Genomic DNA, 16,643 nt, shown 5'->3' with positions numbered 1-16,643 from the left:
GCTCCCGGGGCCGCCTCACGGCCGGGAGCGGCGCCCGCGGGGTTGCGGCGGGGAGCGGGGGCTGCCGCCGCCGCCACGGCCCGCGCGGGAGCGGGTTTTTCCCGGGGGGAACGAGCCGGTGGCGCCCGGCGCTTCCTGGAGCGGCCGCTGCGGGCAGGGGCCTCTCACGGGCCAGAAGCGCAGAGGGGGTTCCGCTGGGGGCCGCCTCGCCCTGCGTGTTCGGGGTCAGCCCTTCCCGTGCTCGCTGCCGGCCGCGGCCGCAGGGCAGCCGGGGCTCTCCGAGCCCGCCCAGCCCGTGCTGTAGCAGGCACTTTTCCACCTTTTTTTGCCTTTGTAATCCCAGTTCGGAGATGAAAACCTCCCCAGGGCTGGCGCCAGGGATCCCTCCCGTGACACTGCAGAATAGACCCGGCCCTGATGCTGCAGGCGTTTCTGCCGTCAAAGCACGAGCTATTCCACTTGGAGTAAATAGCTGGAAACCTCCCAGGACTCCTTAGATCCCTGGATAGCACCGAACGCCTCCTGTCCCCCTGTGCAGGGCACCTGTGTCCATGTGGGGTTTTCTCCAGCAGCCCTGGGGGACTCGTGTTCCCATTTGCTGGTCCCCTGATGCCCCCAGTGCTGCCCCAGGGGGGCTGGCAGAGGCCAGCGTGGGGCAGTTCGGGGCTGATCTTGGCTGCTGCGCACACAGAGCAGAGCAGGGGAAGGGAGCGGGTTTGAGAAGAACTTTATTGGGAGATCCTGGCCATAATAAATAAGGGTTACACTGGGAGATGGGGAGAGGGGCTGGGGGCTGGAGGCACGCTGTGCTCCCACGGGGGCTGGAGCCAGCACCACCCTTCTGAGCGGGACATCACTCTGCATCCTGTATGCCCCATATGGCTCCGTCCTCCCAGCAGTGAAGCTGGCCCAGGGGTCACTGCCTGCTGCCCCTCCGGGGATTGGAGCGGGGGATAACCCAGCAGGAATCAGGCCAAGGAGTGTTTTGGGGAGCAGTGTGGGGCAGAGCAGGGTGGGAGGGCAGGGCCTGGCTGTCACTGCGCCAGGGCCTGGATGATGTCCTTCACCAGCATGGTGCCGATAACCATCTTCTCGCTGTTGACGGTCAGCTGGGCCGCAGCACCCTCCCATCGCTCCAGGGTGATGAGCACGAGGCTCCCGCTTGTCATCGTCTTGGCTGCGAACCTGCCCACCGGTGAACATAGGGTTCAAGGTGAGCTGTCCCCCTCTCACTCTCCTGCCCCCAGGATGCTCCGGTGGGAACCAGCGAGGCATCCTCCACGCCCAGCCACCATCACATGTGGGTTCACGCAGGCTTTTTGTCCCAAAGCAAGCCCTGAGCGCCCCTGCTGTGGTTGGTGTGGGACGGGGAAGGTGACAGCACTACCTGTACTCGTTGTTGGCACCGCAGGGCACACGGCCCACGTTGGCAGCTGAGGTCACTTGCTGGACGATAGCGTGGTCGCTCCGGCACTTCTCGGGCAGCGTCAGCTTCTCCGTGATCTCGCTCATGCCTGTCAGCTTCCCTGGAGCGGGCAGCAGAGGCACCTGCCTGTCTCTGGCCACGCATCCAGCAGTGCTTGCCAGGCCCTGTTTTGGCATTCCCAGACCAAGCCCCTCCAGCTGCCAGCTCCCTGCATCTCTGTCCCCCATGACGTCCCAAGCTGCCTGCCCTGCTTGCTCCTCTCCAGCCTAGCTGGAAAAACCTTCTTCCACAACCCTTACTGGGCTCATCCCTGTGTCCCTGCCCAGTGGCAGCGATCCTGGGGACAGGCTCGTCCAGTCACCAGCAGCAATGGGGCCAGGTGCCACAGGGCACCAAGCACCCACCGCTTAGCACAGACCCCTGTCTGCTGCTCCTCCAGGAGCAGGGGGATGCTGGGCCAGGGTGTCCCCATCACTGGGAGCACCAGGGTGGCATGAGTCCTCCACGGTGTGTGGGGACCTGGTGGGGCCACCCTGGTGCCAGGGCAGTCACTGCAGGGGGATGAGGGGGCAGAGCTAGTCTAGGGACCTGCCAAGCGGCCACTTACCCTCGCCTGGCTGTGCGAGGTGCTCTAGGGCCACGGTGAGAGCGGCAGAGGGGACAAAATGGGGCGTGAACATTGGCACTGGGGCAGTGGGTGCCTGTGCAGCCCCTGTCCCTGTCCCCCACTCACCCTGCTCCTTCTTGAATTCGTTCTCGCTCATGAAGACAGGGGCCATGAGCTCCCCCACGGGCGGCTGGATGGAGACGTAGAAGTGGCGCGTGTGGGTGCTGGGGAGACAGGCAGGTGAGGGGGGCACATGCTCAGAATGTCCCTTTTTGTGTCCCGCTTCCCATCCCTGCCCTGGGCAGGCAGTGGCTGGAGGGAAACTGAAGCACATAAGGCCTTGGGAATAGGGGGAAGTCAGGCTGGACCTGGGGCTGCTGCCACCTCCTCGTCTCCCCCCCCCAGTTTCTCCCCTCCTGTGAAGGATCCAGGTGCCTGTCCTGCTATCCCCCATCCCCAGAGCACCCCTGGGACACTGGGCACTCACCACAGCTGGAAGTTGGCTGCCTGTGTGGAGTCGCAGAAGTCGATGCCCATCACCACGCTGGCCGTGTCCCCGGGCGCAAGGCGCTCTGAAACCACAGTGCTAACACTGTGTCCCGTGTCCCCTCCCCCAGCCAAGCCCTGTCCCCATTTACCCCTTCACAGCATCGCAGCCGTGCCATGCCCTACCGATCTCCGGGAACTCCTGGATCCTCATCCCGGAGAGCAGCTTGGGCTCACTGACCCGCAGGCTCTTCACCTCGGCATCAGTGTTGTTGGAGATCTGGATGTGGACGGCCACCATGTGGGGGTCCCCCAGGAAGGGCCGGCGGCTGAAGCAGTACTCCACCGAGAGCCCCTCGCCCGCCATGCGGTGCAGCAGCTCGTAGGTCCTCACCGCACCGAACGCAGGGCTCAGCAGCTGCCAGGGGCCGAGGGGCTGGTGTGGGATGCTGACCCCCCAGCCTGCAGCCCCCATGGGGGACAGGGGTCCTGGGACACCCCAGGAAGGGCATGGGGGACACTTACAGTGGGTGTCAGGGACGTGTCAGTGAGCGTGAGGCCCTCCAGGTCAGTCACCAGGCTGGTGGAGATGACGCTGCTGGAGGGGATGGGCTGGGGAGGAGGGGGGGTGACTGCAGGGGTGGGGGGAAAGGGTTAACAGAGCTCTGATGAGTCACAGTCCTATGGGGACTACCCCATTAGCCCCATGGGACAGCCGCATGGGGACAGCCCTGGTAGCACACCTGCATGGGGACAATCCTGTAGGAACAACCCCAAAAGCACAGCCCCCTGTCCCACAGCCACCCTCTGGGGACAAGGACTGCCCACCCCACTGGTCCTTGTCCCAGTTCTGCAGCTCCCAGAGGGCCGGTGGGGCCCTGACCTCAGTGACTGTTCCTCAGTTCCCCCGGTGCCACCGGCACAGCCACCCCGTGTGCCCTGGGCAGACACTCACAGTCATCCAGGTCGAGCAGGGAGATCTCCTTGGGGCCGGCCCTGCTTCTTGGGGGCTGCGAGGGGCAAAGAAGTGGGGGGGTGTAAGTGGGGAGTCCAGGTGTCCCTGCGCTATCCCCAGCCCAGCCCGGCCCTCACCGCCTTCCTCCGCTTGGCCTCTGCCTCGGAGCCTGACTCGGAGCCTGAGGAGCTGCTCTCAGAGGTGCTGGCCTCCTCTGATGATGTCTCGGCATGGCCCTTCCTCCCCGGAACTGCCTTCTTCTTCTTGGCCTTCTTTGTCCCCTCCTCTTCCTCCTCATCCTCGCTGGGGCTGTGGGGAGGGCCTGGCTCAGGGCAGGCAGGGGTTTGGCTGGGGCACCCCGCTTTCCCAGGGGGTACCTGCCCGCACTCCCCGCAGCTGCCTTCCGGGAGCCTTCCTTCTCCTTCCTCTTCGACCTCTTCTCCTCCTCCTCCTCCTTGTCCTCAGACTGCTCCCCGCTGCCTTCCTCCTCCTCTTCCTCCTCTTCCTCGCTGCCAGAGCTGGAGCTGGAGCTGCTGGAGCTGCCGCTCTCCTCACTGACAGACTCAGGCTCTGCAGGCAGGGGGCACGGCTCAGCCCTGCTGCTGCATCCCCCCCACGGCCCCACAGCTCCCTGCTGCATCCCACTGCATCCCCCCCCAGCCTCCCACTGCATCCCCACACCCGCTGCTGCCTCCCCCCCACCCTGCTGCACCCCTGCACTGCATGCTCTTCACGGCATGCTCCCTCTGCATCCCTGCATCCCTGTGTCCTTCTACTGCATCCCTGAGCCATCCCTCCATGTCCCCTGCCATGTCCCCACCATGATGGGATGTCCCTATGGCAGTGTCCCCTGCCCCATGCCCTGCCATGCCACTGGGTCCTCACCACTGTCCGCTGACTCCGTGGGCCCTGACTCCCCATCTGAGTCGGAGTAGAAAGGTTTCTCTGCCTTCTCCTTCCTCTTCTCCCGGCTGGTGCACTTGGTCCACTCCGGAACCTGCCAGAACAGGGCTGATGGAGCGGGGCCATCACCCACGGGTGGGGGTCCCAAACAGCAGTCCTTGTCCCTCCCCTTCCTGTGCCCAAGTGGGGTGTGGGCACCTTCCGGGACCCTCTGAAGACCTTGAGATGACACCGCTGCCTTGGCCCCCATGCACCCAGCACCTTGGGGTGCTCTACGCACCTCCACGTTCCTCACAGAGGGGTCAGGGGCCTCGTCCGGCCAGTCAGGCAGCTCCTGGTAGCCCACAGCCTTGGCGTTGAGCAGGTGGGACAGGGAGCCCAGCTGGAAATGGTCCCGATCTAGGGCAGGGTGAGAGGGGGCAGCAGCTCAGGGGTGGCCATTCAGCACCGTGCCGACAGCTGGCCCTGTGTCCCCATGGCCTGTGACCAGTGGGGGTACCTTTGAAGGAGGACTCCAAGATGGGAGCAGGCTTTTGGGCCAGGAAGAGCTTCTTGGCGTATTTGTTGAGGGCCCCACTCTTCTCAGTGGGCACGATGAGCTGGCGGATGAAGCGGGCCCGGTCGCGGATGTCGTAATTCTGGTCGTACTTCGCCAAGTTGAGGACATACTGGGTCAGCAGCTTGCTCTGCACCAGAGGACGTGCTCAGGGCCAGCTTTTCCCTCCACACTGGGGAAACTGAGGCGCATTATTGGGCCATGTCACCGGTACCTGCTTGGAGTTGGTCAGGTAGAGTTTTGCTGCCAGGTTGATGACCTGCAACTTGACGATGTCCTCCTCGTTGGTGAAGGACTTGGCCATCTTGCGCAGCACATCGGGTGCGATCTTGGGCACGTGCTCGCAGTACTCACCGATGAGCCACAGGATGCTGGCCCGCGCCATCGGCACCTGCAAACGGCCCCGCGCACGTGGCACCGCTGCTGCTGCCCCGGGCCCGTGGGTCCCGCAACGTCCCGACCCACCTGGATGTTGTCAGTGAGCTTGGCCATGTGCTTGATGATCTCGCTGTGCTGCGCCGGCTGCATCTGCAGCAGCTTTTTGATGACCACCACGGATTCGGCCACCACCAGCTCTGTGGGCAGAGACCTCGGCCTCAGTGGGGTCCTGCCCCGAGGGCGATGGAGCCCCTGTTTGGACCCCACCGCAGGCACTCACCGTCCCGGTTGGAGAGGAGCTGGACCAGGCCGTTGAGGCAGGTGTCCCGCACCTTCCCGATGTTGGTGGCACAGCGCCCGATGGCTTGGATGGTGGCTGCCACAAAGTCCTTGTCCATGCTGCGGATGTAGGTCTGTGCAGGCATGGGACACACACACACATGACATGTCACCCACCTGCCAGTGCTGGGCATGTCCCCATGTGATGGTCACACGTTTGGGTTCTTTGGAACCATCCATGGGGTTGGCATGGCCTCAGCCCACTCCTGCTGGTAGGGCCTCCTCCATCCCCTCCGTGGTGAAGTTTATGCACCCAGAGCCATGTGGGGTGGCACTCCAGTGGCCTCAGGATGACCATGGCATACCTGGAACTCCCGCAGGATAGTGGAAATGTTGGTCTCATTGGCCAGGTTGGTGAGGACCTCCAGCTGCAGGAAAGAGGAAGAGATGAGCATCAGAGGGGCATGGTGCTGGGGCACAGGGTCCTGCCTCTCCTCCTGTCCCCAGGCTGTGAAGGACAGCTGCCCCATAGGGAAGGGCTCTGTGAAGCCCCAAAGCAGTGATAGGTTCTACTGGGTGTTTCCAGCTCACCTTGAGGATCTTGATTTGTGTGGGGTCCGTGGAGCGGATGTAAAAGCTCTTCAGGTATGGCTCAAACATCCCCTGCATGCAGAGCCAGTGGCATTAGTGCCATCCCTGTCCCCTCCTTGCCAAGGCCACCCTGGTGACCCTGCTGGCTTGCCCTCATTCCGCTTCAGAGTCAACAGGGCAACTCTCCCACACTGAGTCCGAGCCTCACCCGCCGTTTGATGGACATGGTGGCCACGTTCTGCAGCACAACATACTGCACCTCGCTGCAGGAACAAAGAGAGGACACCATCAGTGGGGCAGAGCCAGACCCCCCCAGCTGGTCCTGTGAAGATGGGGCAGGACCCATCACCAAGCTGGTGCCACCATGACGCTGCCACCCAATGTCTGGGTTGGGCCAGGCCAATCTGTTTTGGTGATTCACCCCAAGCTGATGTCCCTGCAGGGCTGGGCTTTATGGGGGCTCTCTCCTAGGGTCTTGAGGCTTCTGATGGGTCCCACCAACCAGGGGGTGGGGTAGGGAACCACTGTAACCCAGACCTGTGACTCCACAGACCTGTGACCACAGACCTGTGACTCCGCAGGAGCCGCACCAGCGCCTTGGCGATGACCCCAACCTCTGCCTTGGGTGCCAGGTGGAAGTAGAGCTGTGCCACGGCCATCACCACCTGCGGGGACACATCCAAGCATCAGCCAGTGGGCACAGGGACACCCTGAGGGATGGCTGCGTCCCCCACAGCACCCGGGGGAAGCCTGACCCTGGGTGTCCCTCAAGCACCTCGGTGGCTCCTTGGCCGGTGGGGACATCATAGGCCCCAGCTGATGGACACCATTGGTAGCCTCAGGGGATGGAGAGTGGGGGGCTCACCGCAGCATTGCGGCTCTGCAGCAGGGGTTTGGTGTTGCGCAGGAGCAGGCGGTGGTCAGGGTCCATGACATACGGCTTGCGCTTGGCCAGTGAGGCCGCCTCTGCCTTGGGGTCCTTGGTGTCCTCCTCCTCGGAGCCATAGAAAGCTTTCTCGGCGCTCTCCTCCAGCAAGGACTCCTGTCAGGAGGTGGGACACCTTACACCCCCCCAGCAGCACCCATCCTTTCACCCCACCTCTCCAGGGGCTCCAAGGGCACCCTGAGGATCCCACGCTCACGTTCTGGTTGGGGCTGAGAAACTGGGTGCGTGCGTAGCGGGTGAGCATGTTGATGATGACCACCTGCCCCCACTCCTCCACGTCGATGAGCAGGTTGCAGAGCTTGCGGTAGTTCTTGTGGATGAGGTCAATGCGCTCCGGGCACACCTCCTCAAATGCCATCACCACGCTGCCGGCCACCAGCTGTGGAGGGAAAGCCCAGGGTGATTCACCAGGGTGGTGGCATCTTCGTCGTGGTGCTGGCTTGATGGGGATGGTGGCATCCCCGTGAGAATGGGGATGGGATGGCAGCTCAGTGGAGCTGGTGGGATCCCCATGAGGGTATTGGTCTGTTGGGGACAGCAGGGTTCACGCAAGGACTCCAGCTCTGCAGGGCTGGCTACATTCCCATGAGGATGCTGGTTTGGTGGAGATGGCTCCCTCTGGATCAGTGTGGCTGGTGGCATCCCCATGAGGATGCTGGCTTGGTGGGGACAGTGACATACCCACAGAGTTGTTGGCTCTGGGGATAGCTGCATCCCTGCACCATCAAGTGTTGGATCAGTGAGGATGGTGGCATCTGCAAGGATGGCTGCTTTCCCATGAGGGTGCCAGGTCAGGGGGCATGGTCATGTCCCCGGATTTAGGGGCCGGGGGGACCTGGCGCCCTGCTCACCGTGGTCTTGTCCGCCAACAGCTTCTCGATCACTTCGATGAGCTGGTCCTTCTGGTCCGAGTCAAGGCTGTGAGGGAAAAGCAGGGCAAGTGGGGCCAGAGCAACCCCCCATCCCTGCCTGTACCTGCCTGCACCGCACGGCTGAGACCCTGCACCCTTGCTGATGCACCCAAAACTCAGCAGCTGAACCCCCATTACCTGTACAGCTTGGGGATGGCATGGGCGGCTGTCTTGCGCACATAGGGAGACATGTCTGAGGCGGCCTCCTTGATGGCCAGCATCATGATGGGCACGATGATGGGCACACGGATGCTGGAGAGGACGCGCAGGGCGCTGGCACGGATCAGCTGGTTGGGATCCTGTGGGGACATGCAGGGGCTGCAGTGCAGCCACGGGAGGCTTGCTGCTCCCCCAGGCTCCCCCTGGGTCCCCAGAGCAGCCCACCTTAAGTCCTCGCTGGAAGGTGGAGATGGAGAGCAAGGCCAGATCCTGCTGCTCCTCTGCATAGCGCACCAGGTAGACATACACCAACTTCTTCACCTGTGAGGTGAAGGTGAAGGTGGTCAAGCCACCTCAGAGCCCTGCAGAACCCAGCCCGTCCCCAAGTCCTGCCTGCAGGTGAGGCACCAGTCCCTGGGGACACCGATGGATGCCACCAGGGCCACTCGAGACCTTCCTCACCTCAATGTTCTTGCAGGCAACGTTTTTCACCACAGCTGGGAAGAGGTCCGAGGCGTTTTTACCCCGGGCGATCATCTAGGGGTTAAAGGAGCAGCATGACTCCGGCTGGCCAACACGGCACAGCACAGCTTGGCACCAGCAGCACCCACCCATCTAACACCCACCGCCACGATCCTCTTCATGGCCTCCAGCTTGAGCGAATCCTTGTTGCTATCAAGCATCTCCTTGAGGTCATCGTGTCTGTGCCACACGGGGCAAAAAAAAAAATCCCATTTTCCTTTTTTAGTCATTTTGAACCATCTTTAGTTTTTTTTTTTTTTTTTGCTGCTCCCAGCCTGCCGCTGCCACCAGGGTGACAACAGAACCCTTCCCCATGCAATATTGATGGGGACAGGAACTGGGTTACAGCCAGGTGAAAGAGGAGATGGAGGGACCAGTGCAGTGCTGGCACCCAGCTCTGTCCCCATCCTGGGCACTGGGACAAGACCCTATCCCAGCCCAGCTGTGGTTGTTACACCAGGATGTCCCCACATCATTTTCCAGGGAGCAGGTGCCCATCAACAGCTCCATCCTGGCCTCACTGAGTGTGTCCCTCGTTCCATCCCTCATGGACATGATGGCATGGATGTGCCAGTGCATCCTGATGCAGAGCCCTTCCCTGGTCCCTTCCCTGGTCTGGGAAACTGCCACCAGTCTTTTCTAAGGCTGGTTGTCACCACTGTCCACTTTCCTAAGGGACATCTGTCCCAGCCAAACCGGGGGGACCTGTGCTGTGTCCACCCTCAGCAGCTGGGGGTGGCACCCATGGGGCGATGCTCATCCAGAGCCACCATCAATGGAGGGTGCAGGGGAGCTCCTTGGAGGGATCTTACCGCAGTGGTGGCCCGGCGCTGGTGGCCACGGCGGGCTTGGGGCCGGCGAGCAGCCGCAGCTCGTCGGCTTGCAGGGCGCTATAGCAGGCGGGTTGTCCGGCCTCGGTGGCCAGCACCGGGCTTGTCACCTCCTCGGCTGTGTCACCACCCGCCGGTGGCTTTGCCGGCCCAGCCGGTAGCTGCCGCAGCAGCTTCTGCACTGGTGGCAGGGACAGCATGGCTTTAGCCAGCAGTGGTGGCCCTGGGGATGGTGGCAGGGCTGTGGCTCTGCTCCTCCTCCTGGCACTGCCACTGAAACCTGACGTGGGGTTGGTGTTGGGTTGCAGACTTGCAACGCCCTTCCTGGTGGACAAGGCCACCCCAGGGTATCACATCCCAAGTGACACCTGTCCTGCAGCAGGGCTCGGGGACACTGCAGGGAGCACCTTCCCCAGGGCCAGGGACCCCTGCACAGGCAGTGGGGTAGCACAATGGGACATCTGGGCTTGTGCCACCTGGGTGACACTTCTCTTGCACCATGCCTAGTTCACGGGGATGGTGGCAGAGGTGGTGTGGCCACAAGGGCATGGGATCTGGTGAAGGGCAGTGATGGGGACACTGCCGGGGGGCCAGGGATGGGTGGACACTGCCAGCATGGGGGACACTGATGGCATGTGACTGGAGGAACCTGGCCAGACTGGGGGACACTGCCAAGGTGGTCAGGGCTGAAGGATGCTGCCATACCAGGGAGTGCCAGTGGGGCAGGGTGGTGGGGACCCTGCTGGACTGCGGGACACTGATGGCAGGTCAGGGCTGGAAGGACACTGCCAGTAGGGGCGAGGGGACACTGCCAGACCTGGGGACAGGGGACCACTGCCAGGCTGGGGGACACTGACAGGGGGCCAGAGATAGGGGGACAATGTCAGTGGCTCATGGAAGAGGTGGGACACTGTGAGACGGGGACACTGCCAGTGGCTCATGGATGTGGGACACTGCCAAATTGGGGAACACTTCCAGCCTGGGGGACTGCCAGCAGGACAGGGATGAGGGGACACAGCCACCTTTGGGGACACTGGCAGTGAGTCAGGACTGGGGTGTCACTGCCACATTGGGGGACACTATCAGGCAGTAATGACTGGGGAGTCACTGCCAGGCTGGGGACAATGCCAGGGGGTCAGAGGTGGGGGATACATCCAGCCAGGGGAAGACTGCTGCATCATTAGGGAGGGGTCCAGGGATGGGGGACACTGCCTAAATGTGGGACACTGCCTAAATGGGGGACACCATCAGTGAGTCAGGGAGGGGTGACACTGCCAGCGGGCCAGGATGGAGGACACTGCCAGGGCAGGGGGGTCAAAGGGACCCCCATGTTCCTGCAGCTCCAGGGACTCCCCCCTCTCCCAGCATCCCTGCCCCCTTTCCCCTAGCAGCCTGCCCCACACAGAGGTGACATTTCCCAGCTCCCCCCCCCCGCTTGGGATCCGGGGGGGGGGGGGGCAGTCACCGAAGAGCCCCCCAAAAGCTGCAGGAGCCAGCAGAGCGCATGGGGGGGACACGGTGCCTGTGTGCCTCCAGCCCAGGGGCGGGGGTGCAGTGTGTGCGGGGGGTCCCTGCGCATCCTCCCCACCACACTGTCTCCAAAACCTCGCCGTTTTCCCCCAGCAGCCTCCCTGGCCTTTGTAACCTGCAGTGGAGGTGGCGTGACCGCGTGCCCTGTCCCCATCCTCATCGTCATCCTCATCCCGTCCCCACCCCGCGGCCCATGGCCACCCCGCAGCCGGGTACCGGGCCCCCGCCGGGGACAGCGGCCAGGCCCCGCGCTGGCAGCCCCCGGCCCGGCTCCGCCGCTGTCCCCAGCTCCCGCCGCGTCCCCACCTCTTGTAGTCGGAGGAGAAGATGCCGCCGCTGGCGGGGTCGTGGCCGTACTCGGGCTCCCCCAGGCTGGAGGCCCCCCCCTTGTCCTCCCCGTAGGCCGGGCTGGCCGCCATGGCGGGGGATGCGGGCGGGATGCGGGTGGGATGCCGGGACTGATGTCAGCGTCATGCGGGGCCGGGACCGCCCAGCGCTGCCCGCGGCCCCCGGCCCCCGGGGATGCTCCGGGGGCCGCGCCCGGCCTCCGTCGGGGGTCCCCAGCCACGCACCCCGCGCAGGGTCGGTGCCAGTGAGCGGTAGCACGGCAGTGATTCAGGGTGTTATTAGCCGTGTTTGGGTTATATGTCATACATCAGAATAGATTGTACAATTATACGTATTCGAATTATGTCAGATTATATTAAATCAGATGATACTGTATCATGTTACATTGCATTATATTATTATTTCATACATAACACGGTATTTCATATGTATATATAGTATACATTATATATTCTGTACTATCGATTATATGCTGCATGATATATACCACATATTGCATTTATATATGACATTACACTATAATATAGTAGAGTATATTAATCAGATGCTATTATATATATTATATATTTTCCAATATTATAGAATCATAGAGTGGTTGGGGTTGGAAAGGGCCTTAAGATTATCCAGTTCCAACCCCCTACCAAGTCAGGGACCTACACAGTCCCTATATGATATAATATATACTAGGTAAGTGTTATACATTAAATATATGTTATATCTGATATATATGTCACATAACATTATATGTTATGCAATGGTATGTATAATATTATTCATTATACATTACAGATTATATATGTTACATGTTATAAGCATTTGTTATAAATAACAAATACATTATACACTATACATGTTATGTTGCATATGTCATTATATAATGTTATCTATAATGATAGATAACATTATATTGCAGATCATATTAATTCCATCATATTCTATATTCTATCATATAGTCTACATTCTATATGATATAATATATGCTATATAGTATATTATACATGATGTATGATGTAAATATTATGTAATACATTAAATTATAGTATTCTTACAATAGTTTACATTCTTCTATTATTATTATTATTAATTACTGTTGTTGTTGTTCTCAGGTGATCATTGCTACTGGCAATGTTTTAGTTCGGCTGTTCCTGGGCAGCGGATCAGCCCCAGTGACTGGCTGCTCCCCAGACAGCTCCCACCCACCACGAGATGAAAACAGGCACATTTCAGGTAGCAAGCTGTAATAAAGCATCTCATCGATGCATGGCAATTAAGCTACACAGGCAGAAATGACCTCCCCTGTCCCACTGCCCTGCCCTTCGTGCCTGGTGTGGATGGGCTCCTGTAGCCCTCCTGGGAATCCTGAAAAGAACACAAACCAAACTGGGTTGGTGCAGGGTCTCCCTGCAACCATTTATTGCTACGTAAGAGGGAGGACAAAGCTGCTGGCACAACACTGGTCCCCCAGGCAGGATGCTCCAGCTCCGCGTGTCCCCGGGCACATCACCACCTCCATCACTGCAGTGCTGGGGATGCCTGGGAGACAAGATGGGCTGTGGTGACACATGGCCGGGGTGGGTGTCAGGGTTCCTGGGGTGGTGGCACCCACCGTGGCGCCAGCGAGCTGGCCCAGCCCCAGCAGGGTGAGGGCGAAGTGGACGCAGTTGCAGGTGACAGCGTCGTACTCCACCGGCTGGTCCATGGCCACCCGGATGCGCTGCTGCAGCGCGGCCATGTCCATCCCTCCCTTCCTCCGCAGCACCTTGGCTGGGCCCCGTGACCGCAGGAGGTGGCTCTTGCTGTGCTTGGCCACGATCCCTGATGGGGACATCCCTGAGCTGCCTGTGGGGTGAAGGTGATGCTGTACCCCATGTCCCTTCCATGGGGACCTCCCCCCAGTATGACCACCTCCTGGGGCTCACCTTCCAGGTGGATGATCTCCCCATCACCGCAGTAGACGCCAGCGTGGGCACCCCACCAGCCAGGGCCCCCCGAGGCCAGTGGGAACAGGAAGAGGTCCCCGGGCTGGGGCTCAGCCACCCCATTGGGGACCACATTGAAGTGCTGGCCCAGCAACCCCTCACAGAGGAAGAACGCCGCTGTGCTCGCTGCCCCAGCTACTGCCTGGAGACCCGGTTGTGTTTCAGGGACACTGGTACCCTGGTGGCACTGGCAGTATCACCAACCCACTGGCTCATCCCCTGTCCCCATGGTGACTTGGGCACAGTTTGGGTCTCAATGGATGGGGAATCCCCCAAGAAGGGACCACCTCCTCTTGGTATTGAGCACCCTTGGGTGCTGTGGAAGAGGGCAGGCATGCAGGATTTGGCCCTGTTGTGCCAGGGGTGAGGCAGTCATTGCGGGACACAGAGGGAATGCCAGCACTTACCTGCCTGGAGCTGCTCACCTGGAAGAACAAACACATGGTGTCAGCCCCAGTGGTGCTGGGAGATGGGACCCAGAGCACCAGTGCCATGGCTCAGCCCCTGCCCAGACCGATGCCACCCCCTGCCCAGTCCCCACACCAGCACCCCAAGCCTGTCGCACCCAGGAGCCCAGCCAGCGCTGGGGTTGGAGGAGCGGCACATCCCAGGCTCGCAGGGTCTGCACCAGGGAGCTCACCTGTGGGGAGAGGGGCAGAGCAAGCCTGGGATCCATCCCACCCCTGCTGGCATCCATCCCTGCTTGCACCTCCCCCTGCTAGCACACATCCCTTCTAGCACCCCCCATTCTAGCACCAATCCCTGCTGGCACGCACCCTGTTAACACCCAGCCCCAGCCCAGAGCAGCCTCCCAGCGCCCATTTGCTGCCCCTTGGACCCTCAGACTCAACATTGGTCATGCCCCCATTGCAGGGTCTCTAGGTGCTGGGTGCCACAGTAGAGGGGTGGCACTGCCTCGGTGCAGGTGCTCTCCTACCGGCTCCCCCTTTACCTGGGCAAGGAGGTTCATCTGCAAGGAGAAAACATGATGTGCAGAAGCTGGGGACATGGGCCCGTGCCCAGCCCCACCTGGGGACCTCTGTGTCCCCAAACAACTGTGGTGCCACATCTCGCTGCTGAAGCCCAAGCAGGCACCATGCCAGCCCTGGCATTCATACCATGCCCTGCTCCCTCACCTTCGGGTGCCTCTGAGCTCCCCTTGCTCCACTGTGGTCCCCAGGCAGCTGCTGCTCCAAAGGTGGACGCAGGGCAGGCTCTCAGCCTGCCCCAGGGAGCACCGCGGTGGCTCTTGGCACCCACCGATGCCTGGGAATGTGCCCAGACCACACGGACCAGCCCCGCTCTGGCACGCAGCCATCCCACAGGGCCAGCCTCAGGGGCCCAACCCAGCCTGGGGTGACATTTCATCAACAAACTTCTTGGTAACCCATGAAACGGTCCCGTGGCCAATATGCTGATAGCCAGTGGCCACCAGGCTGGTGCTAAAATACCACCTGGTGCCAAAAAGCCTCTTGCCCTGAAGGTGGCCGCCAGCCTGTCCCCAGGCCCTGCCCCCAGGGTGGTGCGTGCCTGGGTCAGATCCAGAGTCACATTAAACTTTAATCCTGGTGCCATGGGGTCAGTGGAGGCTTTGGCAGGGCTTGGAGCCGGTGATGTGGGAGCTGTCACCCTCTGTCATCGGCCAACGCCAAAGCATCATTTATCATCCAACAAACAAGAGCTAATTACAGCCGAAATCGGAGCCTGCTTAGGCACAGCTCAGAGCCAGGAGGCCTTGTTAACCCTTCCCAGCCACCTTCAATCCATCTTCAACCCCTCCAGACCTCCATGTTTTCTGCTTGCTCTTATCCCCTTCTGATCCCCACCATACTCACCTGGCCCCTGTTGTCTCATCCTGATGTACCCTCCAGTTCTCATCAGCCCCTTCTGGTCCCTATCGTCCCTCCTGATCTCCACCATCTCCTCCTGGTCCTTACTAGTGGCTCACGATGATCTCCTCATGATCCCTCTAGGTTCCCTTGGCCCCTCTGTGTCACCATTGTCCTCTCCTGGTCCCCATCATCCCCATGCTGTCCTTACTGCCCTGTCTTGGTCTCTGTCATCCATCCTGGTCTCTGCCATCACCTCCTGCTCTCCATCATCCCATTCTGGTCCCTGCCATGACCTGCTGCTCTCCATCATCCATCATTGTTTCTTGGTCACCATGAAAACACCCAGGTTCCCATTGTCTCTTCTTGATCCTCATCACCCCCTCCCAGTCCCCATCCCCTCCTCCTGATCCCCATCACCCACTCCTGATCCTTGTTGACCCCTCCTGGTTTCCTTTATCTCCATTGGTTCCTCCTGGTCTCCGTCATCACCTCCTGGTACCCACCATCTCCCCTTGGTCTCCAATGTCTCCTCCTGATTCCCATCATCTCTTGTTGGCCCCCACTGTCTCCTCCTGGTTCCCACCATCCCTTTCTGATCCTTGTTGTCCCTCCTTGGTGCCCATCATCTTTCCTTGGTCCCGTCAGCCGCTCCTGTTCCCCACCATCCCCATCTTGTCCCTAATGTCCCCTCCTGTTCCCCACACCCTGTGTCACCATTGGACAAGGGTGCTTCCCTGGGACACCCGATGTCCCCAGCCAAGCTGTCCCCTGCCCAGGGCTCATCCGCCAGCTCCCCACCGCCGGTGGGATTAGGGTGGCTGGAGCCCTGGGGCTGCTCCCGACCACAGGTTTCAAGCCCATCACCAGCATCTTTGGGTAATTAGTAAATTAGTAATTAAATGCTCTGTGCCTCGGGGAGAGGGGGGGGCAGAGCCCCAGGTTTTAGGCTGGGTAATCCCATGGCATCTGCCCCAGCGTCTGTCACCGAGCCGAGTCATGGCCCCGCCGCGGGCTTTAACGTTTGCTCCTTCACCCCCACCGGCTGCCCGCAGCCCCTTGCCTGTGGCCTCAGGCCTGCTTGGGGTGCTCCCCAGAAATGGGCCGGGAGGAGCTCCCCTGGGAGCCTGGGTTGGGTGCTCACGGAGTGCTCAGCTCCAGGGTGCTACCCGACAAGGAGCCCACCTTGGGGCCAGCAACCAATGGAGAAATTGGGTGGGAAACCACATTTTGGGAATTATTGGCTTTCCTGGGTGTGCTGATGATTGGCCGGCAGCAGATGGTTGGCCCGGCTAATCCCCATCCCAAATCCCTGCTCCGGAGCTGGCTTTTACCCGACGGCAAGGAGGGGACAGGAAAATTAGCCGACTCAGCATGTATTGCCATCCGCTGGCACCAGGCGCCTGGG

General features: G+C 60.9%; 2 protein-coding genes across 4 annotated transcripts; both read right to left on the bottom strand.

The window, feature by feature from the left end:
• Window positions 1-710: 710 nt before the first annotated feature.
• Window positions 711-11,681, bottom strand: AP3B2 (adaptor related protein complex 3 subunit beta 2). The gene is made up of 27 exons (XM_061447383.1): window positions 11,386-11,681; window positions 8,824-8,899; window positions 8,660-8,734; window positions 8,423-8,518; window positions 8,177-8,337; window positions 7,979-8,045; window positions 7,324-7,506; window positions 7,047-7,223; window positions 6,749-6,846; window positions 6,390-6,444; window positions 6,182-6,253; window positions 5,956-6,018; window positions 5,592-5,724; window positions 5,399-5,508; window positions 5,148-5,324; window positions 4,877-5,063; window positions 4,658-4,776; window positions 4,360-4,471; window positions 3,852-4,044; window positions 3,612-3,783; window positions 3,475-3,529; window positions 3,045-3,151; window positions 2,706-2,937; window positions 2,521-2,605; window positions 2,160-2,257; window positions 1,388-1,526; window positions 711-1,185 (listed from the first exon to the last, which is right to left on the bottom strand). Exons 1-27 carry the CDS (start codon window positions 11,496-11,498, stop codon window positions 1,035-1,037), a joined length of 3,306 nt encoding a protein of 1,101 aa, XP_061303367.1. The 5' UTR covers window positions 11,499-11,681; the 3' UTR covers window positions 711-1,034.
• Window positions 11,682-12,818: 1,137 nt separating this feature from the next.
• On the bottom strand, window positions 12,819-14,678 carry LOC133265703 (uncharacterized). Of its 3 annotated transcripts, XM_061446414.1 has the most exons (7): window positions 14,543-14,677; window positions 14,359-14,376; window positions 13,972-14,046; window positions 13,814-13,831; window positions 13,347-13,548; window positions 13,034-13,266; window positions 12,819-12,960 (listed from the first exon to the last, which is right to left on the bottom strand). In XM_061446414.1, exons 2-7 carry the CDS (start codon window positions 14,374-14,376, stop codon window positions 12,940-12,942), a joined length of 567 nt encoding a protein of 188 aa, XP_061302398.1. In that variant the 5' UTR covers window positions 14,543-14,677; the 3' UTR covers window positions 12,819-12,939. The 3 variants fall into 3 exon arrangements, with proteins under 3 accessions (XP_061302398.1, XP_061302395.1, XP_061302397.1); XM_061446411.1 differs by having other exon boundaries at window positions 12,819-13,266; window positions 14,543-14,678; XM_061446413.1 differs by lacking the exons at window positions 13,972-14,046; window positions 14,359-14,376; window positions 14,543-14,677 and having other exon boundaries at window positions 12,819-13,266; window positions 13,814-13,849.
• Between the last annotated feature and the right edge of the window lie 1,965 nt (window positions 14,679-16,643).

Source organism: Pezoporus flaviventris, unplaced genomic scaffold (genome assembly GCF_033815535.1).
Source record: "Pezoporus flaviventris isolate CSIRO_AGI_PZ_B2104156 unplaced genomic scaffold, CSIRO_AGI_Pfla_v1 ptg000006l, whole genome shotgun sequence".
Taxonomy (NCBI): Eukaryota; Metazoa; Chordata; class Aves; order Psittaciformes; family Psittacidae; genus Pezoporus; species Pezoporus flaviventris.
Note: the sequence above shows the minus strand (reverse complement) of the source record. Positions and strands in the feature narration are given on the sequence as shown.